The sequence below is a fragment of the Lates calcarifer genome, linkage group LG6 (genome assembly GCF_001640805.2).
Source record: "Lates calcarifer isolate ASB-BC8 linkage group LG6, TLL_Latcal_v3, whole genome shotgun sequence".
Taxonomy (NCBI): Eukaryota; Metazoa; Chordata; class Actinopteri; family Centropomidae; genus Lates; species Lates calcarifer.
The window spans coordinates 19,890,534-19,907,121 of NC_066838.1; the positions used below are offsets into that span (position 1 = coordinate 19,890,534).

General features: G+C 39.1%; 1 protein-coding gene across 3 annotated transcripts; it reads left to right on the top strand.

The window, feature by feature from the left end:
* Nucleotides 1–1,061: 1,061 nt before the first annotated feature.
* On the top strand, nt 1,062–13,766 carry LOC108900238 (6-phosphofructo-2-kinase/fructose-2,6-bisphosphatase 2). 3 transcript variants are annotated; one of them, XM_018701210.2, is made up of 16 exons: nt 1,062–1,189; nt 2,361–2,542; nt 3,678–3,803; nt 4,289–4,385; nt 4,610–4,676; nt 5,105–5,179; nt 5,280–5,336; nt 5,434–5,558; nt 6,011–6,218; nt 6,972–7,118; nt 7,209–7,313; nt 7,452–7,581; nt 9,425–9,487; nt 9,571–9,635; nt 10,896–11,096; nt 12,014–13,766. In XM_018701210.2, the coding sequence occupies exons 2-16, from the start codon at nt 2,452–2,454 to the stop codon at nt 12,065–12,067; spliced, it is 1,611 nt and encodes a 536-aa protein (XP_018556726.1). In that variant the 5' UTR covers nt 1,062–1,189; nt 2,361–2,451; the 3' UTR covers nt 12,068–13,766. The 3 variants fall into 3 exon arrangements, with proteins under 3 accessions (XP_018556726.1, XP_018556727.1, XP_050927283.1); XM_018701211.2 differs by having other exon boundaries at nt 1,081–1,189; nt 2,324–2,542; XM_051071326.1 differs by lacking the exon at nt 5,280–5,336 and having other exon boundaries at nt 1,081–1,189; nt 2,324–2,542.
* The last annotated feature ends 2,822 nt before the right edge of the window (nt 13,767–16,588 follow it).

Sequence of the window (16,588 nt, forward strand, 5' to 3'; positions counted from 1 at the left end):
AACTAGTTAAGTCTTGTTCATTTGTTATTATGGGTTATTGTGGGTCCTTTCTCACTGTAGAAGCTAGAGAAACAACTATGTGGGAAATAATCTTCTATGATAATCTCTCTAAAAACAAACTCTAAAGTAAAAGTATCATTGATGTTTTGTGTAATCTTTAATTAAACAGTTATTTGTGCAGATGTGAGAACTGATGTATGAGGGTGTTAAGGAAACAACAGGCCCCTTCACCTCTGTATAATTTACAGTGCAGCACTTCATTAACTCTTTACATTTAGTGGCATTCTCCTTTCATGAAGGACGACGCTGTCAAAAGGATGTGGTTCCATCAAAGCTACTGAACATAGTGCCCCCACAGGGTTTATGGTAAATTAGCAATAATCATGACCAGAAGCTTCAAGTCGGCAAGGATAACCAAGACCCCTTCAAAATAAAAGCATATAATTGACTTAAAGGAACAAACAATGCAGTCAGTCAGATTCAACAGTCAACAAGTGTTATGTGATAAAACCGACCAGTGCTCTAGAGCTGAACTGATTACCTTATCAGCTGAATTGTTGACTGACAGAAACCACCTGGTATTTTATTTTTGCTTTAATCATAGCAGGATTACTGAATGGGCTTAGATTGAGGACAGGCCTGTGGCCTTGAGGTGTCATTGGGTCTCTTGAACAGAGCTTGTATTTGAAGTGAATTACAAGACACAAAACGACCACAAAGAAACACAAAGCAACTTCAAAGTTACACAAAATAATTCAAAACAACTACAATGAGACACACAACTATTGCAAAGAGGACAAAACAACTGTGACTGGGATGTTTGTGGTCGTTTTGTGTCTCTGTCAGTCTGAGGTGGGGGGCATTTTACAGGTTTGTGCCCGGACAGACAGTCTCTGTCTCAAACCCGCGTATGTGTTTTTTAATATTCTTTTTGGTGTTTAAACTTCAATAAATACTCCAAATGATGATAGCTTTACAATATTTTATTATGAAAAAAACACGACCAGAAGTTGTAGTTGATTTTCTACCGGCTGAACTTGACAGTGGTGAACTTCCGGCAGCTGCAGACACCGGGGAGGAGGAGCTAAATCATCCGAGAAGAAGAAGAAGTCTCGGGTGGCGGTGAACTGATGGCAACGTTGTAGCAAAAGGGGGAAACGAATTTCACCCGGCACCTGCTGTCAGTGTGGTAAGTTTATATACCTGGACTTTCACACCGGCTTTGCTCAAACCTGTTTTTTTTTCTTTTTAAGCGACATTTGCTTTCGTAAAAGCAGAAGTGATTAAGTTTGCAGGCCAGGAGTGTCCGTGAAGTGTTCATCAAGCACCAGCCGCTGCTCAGATGTTTGTGACAGGATGACACAACTTCTGCTCTGACTTTTACTGCAAAATTTTGGCGAGAGGGTTTCTTAATGTCAGAAATGTCGAACTGATTCTTTACTGTTTACAGCATTGACCTAATTAACTAGCTCGGGGTTTTACCTGTTCACAAAGCATCACTCAATATGCCTCCTGTAAGGTGATGATGTCTGTGGAAATCTGTGATGAGTTTACAGTCATTTTCATTTATCTGTTAACATTTTATCTCGACCAACAATTAACTAATGTCAAACAACCCTGACAGAAAAGTATATATATGCAACTGAGTTGAGCTACAGTGATTAGAAGGTTAATTTCATAACCGATCGATCAACTATTTCTGTAATTTTTCCAGCAGGAATGTCAAAAATATGGATGGCTTCAGCTTCTCAAATGTGACTTTTGTTTTTGCTTTTCTTAGTCTAATATTAGAATACATTGAGTATTTTTAGGCTTTAGACTGTCGGTTGGACTTAACAAGACATTTAATGATGCCTCCTTGTACTGCAGGATGGTGTCGTGAGCATTTATCACTGTTTTTAGATGTTTTATGAACCCAAACAATCAATGAATCACAAGAATTATCTGCAAATCAGTTGATAATGAAAATAATCATTAGTTGCAGCCTTAAACTGAATATTTGGGTTTTGGATTCTTGGCCAAAGACAAAACAAGACATTTGAATCTGTCAGTTTGGTCTTTGGGATATTATGTTGCTAGATTATCAGAATTGCTAATTAGGAACTGGTATGTCCTGCAGATCAAGTAATCAATAGATCACTATTGATTAATAATTTAAGGACCTGTGAGCTCAAAGTATTCTGATACCTTTATCTGCTTTTATCAGCTTCCTCTGAGGATTTCTGTTTTCACTGTATGTGCTCATTATCTTAAAATGCATCTCACATTGTCTCTGAACATGAGTTAGCATCTGACTGCATACATCTGCTGTACCACCGAACAGTGTTTGATATGATGCAGCAAAATCCTGTCCTCACCAGAGAGATGCTGACCTGATCATACTAGTGACCAAAGCTCGGCGCCCTCCAGACCAGCTGTGACAGGACAGCAGGACACGGATCAGGGACCGTCATGGCTGCCAAGCAGCAGAAACCTCCGGCTGCCTCAGACGGCTCAGCGGAGCCTAAAAGGACGGACTTCAGGGCCAATGAGAAGAAATGCTGTGAGTGGTTTGTTTTCCCTCTGTGTGCCCTTCAGGTGAAATGTTGACTCATTATCTGAGGCACTAACCTGTTGCGTATTAATGATTGAACTCTGTGCACCTTACCTGCTATGTTATTATATGATGCAGTAACACTGTTGTAGTGGCTCTTTTAATTACATCTCCTGCTCACCAGTAAAGAAAGATAAGGCTCCCGCAGGCACTGATTGTTAAATGTCAAATGTTGACGCAACTTCTGTCATTATTAGGATACATACAGTGTGTGGGTGTGTTTGCACAGGCAGTGACTACCACACGCACTTTTTGAAGGAGAGTAATACTGTAAATAGTGAGGTTAACACTCTGAGTCAGCCACTAGAAATGTCACTTTTCCTCAGACACTGAGGAATGTTTTAATCTGAAATGTGGGATGGAAATGATTCCACCAGAATATGTCTCCGACGCAAAACAACTCCTGCCTGCTGGGCTGTGGAAGTTGCAGACATCTGTTCGTAGAATCTTGAGTCAAGTCTGGTCTCGCCAGGTCTTTGTTTTGACAGATTTGTTTTTCCTGAGCTGACGATGGTCTTTTGCAGACACTGAAAGAAGAGGGAGTTTTTTTTTTATAAAAAAAAATCTTTTTTTTTATTAAAAAAAAAAAAAAAGCATAGTTAGAATATTTTCCATTTCATGTTCCTGTCAGCAAGGTTACACTGGATTACTAAATTTGGTTGCCAAGCAGCAGGAGTTTGGGAAACATTAACCAGCAGTCGAAAGATGACAGTAGTATGACAGAAATGTTAACTTGAGTGTTAACCAGCCCATAGATGAACACTGCAGGGGTGACACTGGATTATTTCACAACCCTCTCACTGTCTGGTGTCGGTATATATTTGTATGCTTTTGCATGATCGTGTAAACATTGTGTGTATCTGCCCTTGTATTACAAATAAGACCTTTTATCAGGTTTAAAGTTAAAGTGAGGGTAAATGTTAAACACAGCATGCTTGATAACTAAAATCTCTGCTTGTGTTTCTGTTTGTGTGTGTGTGTCTGTGTCTGTGTCTGTCTTTGTGTGTGTGTGTGTGTGTGTGTGTGTGTGTGTGTGTGTGTGTGTGTGTGTGTGTGTGTGCGCGCGTGCATGTCCAAACTGCAGCCTGGGCCTCCTATATGACCAACTCTCCGACTGTGATAGTGATGATTGGGTTGCCCGCTAGGGGGAAGACCTACATGGCCAAGAAGCTGACACGCTACCTCAACTGGATCGGAGTGCCAACCAAGGGTCAGTACAGAAGCAACATGTGTTTGTGCATGTTGGAACATTTGATCTGTCCATGGGAAGTAAAACCAATATAAAACAGGTTAAAATTGAATCCAGGAGCTCTGTGAAATATCAGAGTGATTGTAAAAAGGAAGTGCTTTGTTATTATTGGAAGGGCCAGGCCAGTGTATTCAGTGCTAACATGCATCTGCAGGTAAAACAGGGTAGTGCCATGACAAGTTGCTTCTGTAAACAGCATTCAGAGACAACACTTTAGTAAAATAAAGTCTTGTGCTTAAGGCAATGCTGTGTTAATTTGCTGTAATAATTATGCCTCCTATTGCACACTCATGGTCGTACACTCATGTTGTCATATAAATGGAATGTAGGAGAGCTGGTTTGCCAGACACAGTTGAGATAAAGGTCACCACCTTGCCAGAGCACATACAAGCACAGTAATCCTTTTCACTGTCTTCTCATGTCTTTCTCCCCTGGTTCTCTTGCAGTATTTAACCTTGGAGTTTATAGGAGAGAAGCAGTGAAGTCATACAAGTCCTATGACTTTTTCAGACATGACAACAAGGAAGCAATGCAAATTAGAAAGTGAGTAAGAGAGTTCCTCTTTATATCAGTCTTCTGTGATGTAGTAGACTGATTCCTCTTCCACTATTTTAGTAAACACGTGGTTACTTTTCATGTAGGCAAGCCATGCAAATGCTTCTATTGACTGCATCTGGCTACAAATATTACGTTACGTTACGTGTTTAAGAAACCTTTAAATAGCTAACTTTGATTTTCTGGTAAGTTTTCTTACTGTGTTTCCACAGACAGTGTGCTCTGGTGGCACTGGATGATGTCAAGGCATATCTGAATGAGGAGGGAGGTCAGATCGCTGTAAGGACACATGTTATTTTCTATCCGTCTGTCTCATTCCTTTGACGCGATATATCAAGAACACCCTGAGGGAATTTCTTCAGATTTAGCCCACATGTCCACTTGATGAAGTCAAGGATGAACTGATCAGATTTTGGTGGTCAAAGGTGAAAGGTCAAAATCACCGTGACCTCACAAAATACATTTTTAGAATTCATACTTTAATTCTGACAAAATTTCACACAAATGTCTAATAGGATAAAATCATGAAGTTATGATATTTTATATCCCAAAGTCAAAGGTCAGCTTCACAGTGACATCATTATGCTCTGCACAAACACTTTTCGGGTCATTAGTGGCAACTTGACTGGTTGAAAGAGGCATACAACTGTGATTCTCTGTTAAATATTAAGTGTAATTTGTCCTGATTATCTCACATTGTCTGTCAGGTTTTTGATGCCACCAACACCACCAGAGAGAGGAGGGAACTCATCCTTAATTTTGCAAAAGATAACGCCTACAAGGTCAGAATTACTTTGAGGATTAAATCATTTTAGCTCAGTCACTGTGCAGATAGTTTATTTTTTACACTCTGATTTTCACACCAATAATGTATTTTGTTAGGTGTTTTTTGTAGAGTCAATATGTGACGATCCAGACGTCATCGCTACAAATATTCTGGTAAATGATACATTTATGTTTATCTATGTGCATATTTTTGCTCCTAAATCATTAAAAGTCATAGTGAGTAATCGCTATAATTGTCTCTCTCACAAAGGATGTGAAGGTGTCCAGTCCAGATTACCCTGAGAGGAACAGAGAAAGTGTCATGGAGGATTTTCTGAAGAGAATTGAATGTTATAAAGTGACCTACCAACCTTTAGATCCAGATGAACACGACAAGTAAGAAGTTGTTTTGTTAAGGATGTTACTAGCTGCATGGCCTTGTGTATTTTTTTTCTTGACATTGTGAAATACCTCTCACTACTAACCTAATCTAAGTAATTTAGACCAATGTGCTAGTTGTTTTCTTTTGTTGACAAGAGCATGCACTTGCAGAAATTGTCCTGCAGGTGGAAACAGGAGCTCATTTTTTACTACAGATGATTACTGTCTGTTGTTTGCTGACTTTTGATTTGCAGAGTGGAATTTGTAGAAATGGTTGTTGATCTTCTTGGACCTTATCATTGCTGACACAGAAAGCTCTGAATCATGTGATAGACGACATATCGGGATATTTAGACTACACCAAAAGTACAAGATATTCCACCCTTATCCTGGTGTCACTTATGACACCAGGTTACAGTATGTATGGTTGACTCACTTCCTGTTGTCCTCTTTGCTCTGACCCACAGGAACCTGTCCTTCATCCAGGTCATAAATGTTGGCCGTCGTTTCTTGGTCAACAGGGTGCAGGACTACATCCAGAGTAAAATAGTCTACTACCTCATGAACATCCACGTACACTCCCACTCCATCTACCTCTGTCGGCATGGAGAGAGCCATCACAATGTGGAGGGACGCATCGGGGGAGATGCTGAACTGTCAGAGAGAGGGAAACAGGTGCTTTGACATATCCTCTCATGTCTCAAGTCTTAAGGAATTGTTTGACATTTTGGGAAATGCCACTCTTAAATTTGTCTTTTAAATATGAAGCTACAGCCAGCAGCTTAGCTTACCATAAAGACTGGAAAAAGGGGGAAACAGCTAGTCTGGTTCTGTCCAAAGATGAAAAAAAAAATCCACCTATCACCACCTCTAAATCTCACTAATGAACAAGTTGTCTAAAAAACATAGTGAAAAAGAGAAAAAACGCTTTGCACACATCATGAAGGTGTTATGTGTATGATGAACACATCAGAAAACTAAACTACTGATTGAAAAAGCACAGAGTGAAATGTGTGGCTCATGTCAGTGTCAATAAAAGATCCTTGATTTATGTGTTGATTAAATGTGCAATCTCTACCACAAGCATTTGTGGTTTATTTTGGTCCCCTGGTTGCTTGGCAACATCACAGAGACACAGATCAGTGGCACATAACTGTTCATAAAACCACAACATGACAAAAGAGATATATCAGTCCTACTGATCTTTAGAGGTTTTGGTAGGCAGATTTTTGTTTACACTTGGACAGAGCGAGAAGAGCTGTTTACCACTGTTTCCAGTCTTTGTGCCAAGCTAAGCTAGCCTCATATTTCCTGTACCGAAACAAGTGTGTTATCAAATCTTCTCATCCAACTCTGGGCAAGAAAGCAAAAAGTCCTGTGTTTAGGTGTCTGTTCTCCCCCATAAAACCCTGGTCCTCTCTTTATCAGTTTGCTGCAGCTCTGAAGGGTTTTGTTGAAGAGCACCGTCTGTCAGACCTGAAAGTTTGGACCAGCCAGCTGAGACGCACCATCCAGACGGCAGAGGAGCTGGGAGTTCCCTACGAGCAGTGGAAAATCCTCAATGAAATAGATGCTGTACGTACCTCTTTAATACCACAGCAGTGACAGACGCACTATAAGAGCCTGTCGTAGGTTTTGAGTGTTTAAACTTTTTTAACGTTTCAGGGAGTGTGTGAAGAGATGACCTACAAGATGATTGAGGAAACTTACCCAGAGGAGTTTGCCATGAGGGACCAGGGCAAGTATCACTACCGCTACCCCGGAGGAGAGGTAAAGGCTCTTCCTTAGCTTTACTAATATGATGATGAATGCTCTACAAAAGACTTAAAAATCTGAACCAAACCCAGTTCTGTGTCATTTGACTTGACTTGATGTGTGCCTTTCCTCTCTCTCCCTCTCTCTCTGTAGTCCTACCAGGATTTGGTTCAGCGGCTGGAGCCAGTTATCATGGAGCTGGAGCGCCAGGGCAACGTTCTGGTCATCTGTCACCAGGCCGTCATGCGCTGCTTGCTGGCCTATTTCCTGGATAAGAGTGCAGGTTACGTGCATGAAACCTTACACTGTTGATTTCTCTGACAACAACAACTGTTTTTATCTAAAACTTACATGATTATTTCTATGAAGTACTTCAGCAAAAAGGAGTAGTTCAAGGGCATTTTGTTACCCTGAGCGCTGAGTCAAATTGCAGCTGACCTAAATGTTTGGGAGGGATGTGTTGAAGACACACTGGAGGGATATTCAATATTACCTGAAGATCACTTTGCCAAGTTGACACCGTATCATTCATAATACAAAGATAACTTTACAAAGATAACAGTAAGTGCCGCAGATAGATCTCAGCAGATAAGCAGTAAAAGGCAAAGTGCAGCTTTAAGTGGGTGAGTTTCCAGCTTTTCATTGATGCCAAAACAAGAATTACAGGCTCTGTTTTTCTTGGTGTGGTGGAGAATGTCATGCATAGCCCTACAACATTTAGACATTTATATGACCTTGAAATATGTGTTTTCATTTCTACTGCTACTACTATATTCTATGGATTCGGCACAGTGCAGGGGCTGCACCTAAATGAGTGGACGTGTTGGTATTTTGTAAACAAAAAATTAACAATTAAGTTAATTCCTTCACACTTTCAAAGCACAGCAGTGACTGCACAAGATTTATCCACTGTGGATATCTTAATTAACTCATGCACAAGCAGCTCTAGGCTTTATAATCACACAAAATTTGATTTCTTTGTGGAAGTAACACTGGTTGGTTTAAGCTTGTATTTTACACTTTTCACCTGACCTTGTTTTGTAATATCCTTAACACTTTCAACAGGATTATACGTAGGCTTAGGTTAGTAGCTTGTTAGGTGGGTGTTATATCTTCCCACCAGACCTTAGTCTGCCCTAAGCTCTAGGCCACTGAGCACTTGCTAAATACAATAGCACTTGACCAGTAGGGAGTTGTGACAGAACAGAATAACAGCTGCAAATATTTTGGAAAAATTGGACTTGACTTGGACAGTCATGGCCAAGGTTAAATATGTACTGTAGAAAAAAATTAATTGTTGTTGTTGTTGAATTGTGTCTGATGCATTTTTTTGTTGCCACCACAAGGGGGTGCTGAAGTCACACATTCTTAAATTCAGCACAGTGGTCCATGCTACATGACTGACAACAAAGGACTGCACATCATAAGACTCTGTGGGATGCTCTAAAAAAGCATGTTGACGTTTCAGATGTGAATGACAGATTTTTTAAAAAAAACAACAAATCAACAACAAAAAGAAAAATACAAAATAATGGAATACAATCAGACTCTTGCAGCCTCCCCATGTCCCCAATAAGCCTGGCATAACATCAGAAATATGTATGGGAGTGTACTGCAAAGACTCAAGGATCAAGGCGAAAATAAAGTAAAAATAGTAACAACAACATATTAATTTTGACTTGATTGTAAACCAGACAGTGGACAAAGGCTTTTGGATGCCATTCTACATTATGAAACAGTTGTGCTTACATTCAAATACTCAAGGTAAACCATGTATAAATGTGTGCACCTCAATAATAACTTGGTGGTCTGAGTGGAAAATGATGCTTAAAGTCAAATCCATAATTAGACCTGGGGCAGAAGGAGGGTTTCATCAGTCAGCAGAGGATGTGGTCACTGTTGCAGCATCTGTGTAAAGGCAAAACCACAGCTTAACCAACCAGTGTGGGCGCAGCTCTGACTGGCATTTTATTCCACTGCATTCCCCTGTGGGACATGTAACACTGCAGACTTAACACTGCAACATGTATTATACCACAGCCGCCCATACTGCCAAACATGAGGACATAACCACAACACAGAAAGTCTCAAAGTCTCACGAGTTGTTTTTATTTTTGTGACCACAGATGACCTACCCTACTTGAAGTGTCCCCTGCACACTGTCCTTAAACTCACCCCTGTGGCTTATGGTAAGTCACAGCACTGTTCATAGATTAACTAAACCTTTCCTGATGCATTACTGACGCATTTTTCTCCTGTCTTTCTCGTCCAGGCTGTAAAGTGGACATGTTTGACCTGAAGGTTGAAGCTGTCAACACTCACAGGGACAGGCCATTAGTAAGCTGCTTTTTTAATAGTTTGTGTCATACACTTGCTGTCCGTTTTCTTGTCGCTGTCCACCAAGTTCACTGCACTGCATGTGTTCAGTGCGTGCAGCTTGAAGAATCACTCTAACCTCCACGGTCAGGTCAAGCCTATGTTTAAGAATTCAAACCAAAAATTACACACTGCTGTTTCAGCTTTCAGGAGCCAGATATCGTCTTTTCTAAAATATCAGATGCCACAGCCAAAACTGTGTATGCCCAGAAAGAAATATGCACACTCATTCTTTTCATCAGATGTATAAGTACATGTTTACACTTTGCTCTGCTTTATATGTCTCTTTTATAAAGTACTTGTAGGCAGATTTGGTTACCTTTGAACAGAGCTGAACTATCTGTTTTCTTCTGTTTCCAGTCTTTATGCTATGCTAAGCTAAGCAGCTCTAATGTCATATTTAGCAGATAGATATGGGAGTGTTATTGATCAAGAAAGCAAATATGCGTTGTTCTCTAAATGTTCTTTTTGATTGCTGGTTTGCACATCAGTACTGCTGTTTCCTCTACCTGTCACTGAAAAGAACGGCAGAGAGGGACATTGTTGCTTTGTGTTTCACTGCAAAGGATAAAACGAAAACTAAACAAAGAAATTATATGATGCCTTCAGTGTAAATTTAAAGAGTAATGAAAGTTTAGTGCACAAACTTTTCTTATTATTCTTTCAAAAGTAAGTTTAGAAATGCCACTTTTGGCATTTGTATTTTGCAGATTGCAGACTGGAAACAGAAAGAATCCATCCCCTCCTCATCATATCACCCTCAAACTGTTCTAGAAAAATGTGTATGCCTGATCTGCGTACGCATGATTGTAGTGCACATCTTTATCTGGATCCAAGACTTCTGTGCTTCTGTATTTAGGAACTGTACTGTGCCTTTTGTCTTGATATCTTAATCAGCCAGCTGTGTGTCTGGTTGTATAGTTTGTGCTAATTAGTACCAAGAACTTCAACCCTGAAGTCCTAGACAGAGTGGGTGTTAAGACATAAACACATTTACAGAGAAACCCCCTTGTTAAATGGGGTGAAAGATATCCTGTCTGGTGAGACCAACATGACAATAGGCTTCTATATTTAGGGCTGTTTTTCTCAGTAGTTGTTTTTCTGTCTTTGCCTTCTCACAGTCACTTACACAGGACACCACGATTTCAGAAGGAGATTTAATTAGTACAACATAAAAAGACTTGTTAATCAGTCCACCTCGTCTGTCTTTTCGCCGACCAGAGTAAAGTCCAAACAGATGTCGTGCCTCCAGCTTTCCTCAGAAGGAACAGCTTCACTCCGCTGTCCAGCCAAGACCAGGTTAAACGACCTCGTCTTTACAGCGTGGGCAACCCTCCACAGGCCCGCATGTCCCAGGCCCCCGCTTTACCCAGCTTGCAGTTCTCCGAGGCGTCAGAGGGGGCAGAGTTGTTACAAAGCGAGGTCAGTCAACATACAGTCAAATACAGTCAAAAAAAACTGTGTATAACAGAAGTTTAAAGATCTTGTGAATGGACGAAAATATAAACAGGATTAAGATAAAAATGTTCTGACAGATTTGACAATAAAATAATACTTTCATGAATGAACCAATGAACGAGTGAACCAAATTAATTAACAAAATATAGCGTATTCACATGGATTTCAGAAAACCGACATCAACAAATGATTCAGTTACTTAAATAATTAAAATGCAGTTAACCTCCAATCAATTGGGACCCCCCCCCAAACTACTTACCTTGCAGGTGTTCCTTTTATCTTTCAGCACCTTCATTTTTCTATTTGTTGAGTAATAGCTCACATTTAATCATAAAAGTATTTTGTCCAAGCAACAGTTCCCAATTTCTTTATGGTATATTATAACAGGTTGAGATGTTCAGGTATGTCTTTGTGTCTCTGTTTGTGCACAAAATCAGTGGTAAACCAAATACATGTGACTGATGTTGCCTTTTTCTGCCTTTTGTCACTTTCATGGCTCCATATATTCAGATGTGTTACTCCAGACAGGGATCAGAGATGTCGCAGGAACACCCAGTGATGTTCTGTTTTCCATGTACTTGGATGTTTACAACAACCAACAGTGCCCTTTTGGATGTGAAAAGATGGATCTTGTAGTTTTTTCCATGTTTCTTTCCTTGTGCTGTTGCCCACAAAGTGACCTTTATACATTTTTTTAATACTTCAAAAACTGGGAACGGACAGAAAGGACAGAGTGTTTGACTTTGGCTGGTGATCTCAGATTTTAATATTAGCTTAAGTTCAGTCAGTGCCAGTCAAAACAAATTGCTCGCTCCTTTTTTGGTTTGCTGTTTTCCTTAGCTCTTTTAACTTCTCTGCCTCTCTCCTCTTGCATCTTGCAGGACTCTCTGAACGGTTTCAGTGCAGCAGACACAGACGACTGTGTTCACAGTTAAAGGAGCAAAATAAGAGGTATTTTCAGTCCTTTCCTCTTTATCTTTCACATGGAACAGCTGCACCCTCCACTGCATATATCTCACACCTTCGTTTCTCCATTTAATCCCACCCTTTTCTCCACTTGGATGCATTACCAATTCTGAGGACCAGCAGTAAAACATTGCAGCCAGCTTCAACAATTACATTCTTAAGCTCTGTGCACCATGTCTGTATAAACCCTATATGTGTTGTCTGTTTAGTTTTTGTTGGATAGGAAATGTATACGTCAGCGTGAGTGTGCACATACATACATGAAGTTGATGCCTTTGCACAACAGCCTTCAAATCTGAGCTGTGATCCACCTCTGATACATAATGTAAACATTTTTAATAAGTAGCAACTGAAAACTCGTTCCTGCATATTATCCTGTATTAGACATAGAATACCTTGATTGTGAATTTTATACCTCAGTGGAAGCTACAGCCTTCGGTTTTAGAGTGCCTCTCTGTAGAAGGAAGCTATGTACAGCCTGAATGTGTCTTTGGATTCTTTCTTAAATTTACTGATTTAAACATTCCCAGGTAATGTGCAGCCTTCCTCTGGTGATCTGACAAAATGTAGTAATAATGTTATTTTTATGTCATTGCCTCTGTGTCATTAAGAAGACATTTTATTTTGTCTAGCTCTTTGTAAAGTGCAGCAGCTACAATATGTCTGCGCTTTTCCTCTGTGACAATTATTCCAATTATTCCTTTCTTCTCTTAAATGATACCTATTTGTATATGTTGCCTTCTAATCATAACATGGACCCCAGGAAGAGTAGCTGCTTTGTAACAGCTAATGGTGGTCCTAATAAATGGTAATCAAATAACAGCTTGAATGTACTCAGCCTCCCACTGTGATAATATAAAGCTGATCACATTTGAACTCCACAAAATTGATGCAACTGTTCCAAATGCAAAGTGCTGAATGACACTGGATACTGAGCTTTAATGCTATTACTTTATTCATAAAGAAAAGCAAATCTGATGTGCACTTCTGCTACAAAGAAGATACTGTATGTGTTAAGTACTACCTGTATTGTATCCATATTAATGACATCCATTCAGGTGACTTTTATTCTACAAGGCTGTGTTGTAATCAGGAATATTTAAAGGAGCTATTTGTTAGTTTTTGCTATAGCTACATCGTTAGCATTAACAGTTGTTTATTTACCAGTCTAGAAGAAACTTCCTGAGTCCAGCATCAAACTTAACTATTACTTGCCAAGAACTGTCTCCAGCAGTGGAAACAACGACAGTTTTTTGCTTCTGGTTATGTCACTTCTTTTCTTCTACTGAAATTAACATGCTAGCCCCGGCCTGGCCAACCCATCTCGTCACTTTTTGATGATAACACACTGTAGTACCCAGACTATCCTGAAGAAGTGGCGCTGCTCAGAGGACATATTCTAACCTCTTGTATTGCAAATGCAACAATTACTGGAGCTCTTGACAAGCAACCATCACCAACAACCAGCTCCTGGGAAAAAACACATTCTGTGGCGGAGAAAACTTACAAATAGCCCCTTTAAAATATATAAGTGTATACTGTACATAATATGTAAAATTATGTTTCGCCTGAATTGAAGGATTGGCAATACATTTGGATGTCTCAGAAAAGCTTTAATGTTATTGCACACTGGTATGTTTCATGTTTCATAAAATTATCCTAATTTTATGCTATTATATGGAGTTTTGTTTTGTCCAGAGTATTTCGACCTCAGAAAAGCATTCAGTGTTTACAAAGTGTGTGTGAGCTCAGTGGGAGTATCCTTCCTGTCTGCTAGACATCATGTCCTTGGAGAGGACATAAACATGTTTTTGGCAAGATGTGGTGTCGTCAGAATAATATACTTTACATTTGGGTAAATTAAATTGTCAAGGATACAAATGATCTGACATCATGATAAATGATGCAACTTATACGAAACATTTCACAGTCCACCCTGTAATGATTAGATGCTCTCAGATTTTCATATTCTCACACTTTTTTGTTTTTTAAACCAGCATTATCACTGAGTTACTCATACTCTGTACAAAAATGCACAAAAACCTCTGTGTTGCATGTAAACTTCTGAATTAGACAATATGACTTTGCTACATTCACTGAATATTTAAAATGCTTTAAATGAAAGTAATTTACTTTTAAAAGCTGCTGAATGAGTCATCAGGGAAATGGAGGAAGAAAGGGTCAAATAATAATCAGTTTTATTCCAAAGAATTTTCTGCAAGTTGCTTTGACGCTGAAATGGTCCTTGAATGAGCGGATTCAGATAAAAAGCTCTGATTCATTTCCAGGCTGATTACAGATGTTAAACAAAAATTAGGCGGCATATACTTAAAAAGGATATTTAAAAAGAAAGGGTGTACACTAATTTATCAATCAGTCTTAGTTTTAGTAGTAAATACTTTTTAAAGGTACACAGAAATTGAGATTTATGTAATTATATGCTTTATTTAACAATGCTTTAAATGGTTTGCATTTATTAACAGTGTAAGAAGTGCGTCAGGGTGCCCATCAGACCTTGAAGGTTTGGGTCACAGCAAGGCAGGACTGCTGCTTCATTAGTATGAGCAGTCAAAATATTGCCACCACTGTATGCGTCAGGGACAGAGGGACTATAATGAGATGACATTACTCTACAGCCAGTAATCATGGCAAGATGAAACCATAACTCTTGTTTTGACTATTGACAAAAATTTGGTACTAATCCAAATAGACACAGTGCAGCAATAACACTGTTCATAAGGGATGCAAGTCACTCTTTTCCAGATATTTCCTACTTTTTCACCAAGTGTAACAGATGTAGGGTTATGGGATTGTGCTTCATATCAATAAGTATAACAACATGCTATAAAACTCTTCCAACAATTAACTGAGATTTCTTGGCCAGAATCTTTTTCCCAAATAACATTCAACCCTGCCAGTCTGGAAGATAGTGTTGCTCTGATAGATATTCATGAAATTTTGATGCAGAGTTTATATCTTCTTTTCAGAAAGAGCTCCTGAATCCTATCTTAAATTAGTCAAAGAGAGTACAATGTTTAATTTGTAAAACTCTTCAGACATCTCAGCTGGGCAAAATATGCTTATTTTTCAAAGTCTCAAAAGATCTAACTTCCTGTTGCATTCTTCTGCTGGGTGTATATTAACAGATACTTTGTAGATTAAGATTCTTGAAATCAAAACACACAAAGCCCTCATAAAACACTAAAAGTATGTGGCTTGTTGGAAGGGGAAGAATGCATTGAAGTACCAAAACTAGAGCAGCTTAAACTTACATACATTTGTGATATAATGCCCTAATGACATATATTTTACATTTGGATATTTTATATTTGGAAACTAATATTCTATATTTTTACTGTAACCTTTTTACTCTGTGATATTTACTTGAGTAAAAGACCTGACTACTAGTTTCCCAAATGCAGCTGGGATGCAGAGTCACAGTGACTAAAAACCACACTGGCAAACTTTTGTCGTGACTGCAGCCACCACCACAGGAAATCCAACTGATTTACTGTGGAGATTAAAATAACCAGAAAAACAGCAATCATAAGAACTTTGATTAAGGAGGCCAAAAGCTCTGTGACCGGGTCAGGACCTGCATAGAGGGGAGACACTAGTGACATGTTATGAAAACTTGTTTGTTGCTGTTAAATTTCAGATTTAAATGAGTGTGTACTGAAACATGTATTCTGGCTTTTAATGCCGTGTTTGTACTCAAAGCCTAAAGGCTAATTTCATCTGACTTTTATGTTTATGAAGCTAACTCTGAGTCATGAAGTATTTGCCTAAAATAACTCCACTTTGGTACTGCAAAGATATTGTACAACACCAAGGTCACCGACTTTCTCACCTGATCACCTCCGTCACTGCCATATGGTCGTTGCTTGGGTGTGTCAGTGGGGTCAACTATCTTGTCATTACTGTAGAATCTTTGTTCAACATGGTGGTTCTTAGATTATGACAACAAACCATGGATGTATTATGAGAATCTAATGAGCGCTAATAATTCATCCATGTTATTCAAGGGGCCGCAAAATGTGGAATTAATCCCGAAAGCTAGAAACCTTCTCACTTTTTAAGCGTATGCGCCAGGCACTGACACAACTGAATGGGCGTCATTTTCGATCCGGTATCCAGCTCTGATAATACATACGTCTGGCGCATGGCTGTACGTCAAATCTTATAAATCATCTAAGGCTACTCTCTGTCTTTACAGTGATGTACCGGATTCCATATGGTTGCACATACCAAAATATCTTTTCCAAAATGTTGGAGGATTAGAATTTTTGTTAAGGTGTGACTTTGAAATAACTAAACTACCTATCAAATTTTCTGACTTCTCTAAACAAATACTGCTCTACTGGAAAATGATGTTCACTCACAACTTCACGCCGCACAGTTCCACCTTGTGGAATAATAGAACCATATCAATTAACAGGAAGACTTTATTTAAACAAGAATGGTATGATAAAAAGGTTCTATATGTTACT

Bases quoted from the DNA above. Each gene is read 5' to 3' on its own strand.
- LOC108900238 (XM_018701210.2), top strand. From the start codon at position 2,452: ATGGCTGCCAAGCAGCAGAAACCTCCGGCTGCCTCAGACGGCTCAGCG. The intron at 9,488-9,570 runs GTAAGTCACAGC...TTTCTCGTCCAG, and splicing joins ACTCACCCCTGTGGCTTATG to GCTGTAAAGTGGACATGTTT. The intron at 9,636-10,895 runs GTAAGCTGCTTT...TTCGCCGACCAG, and splicing joins CTCACAGGGACAGGCCATTA to AGTAAAGTCCAAACAGATGT.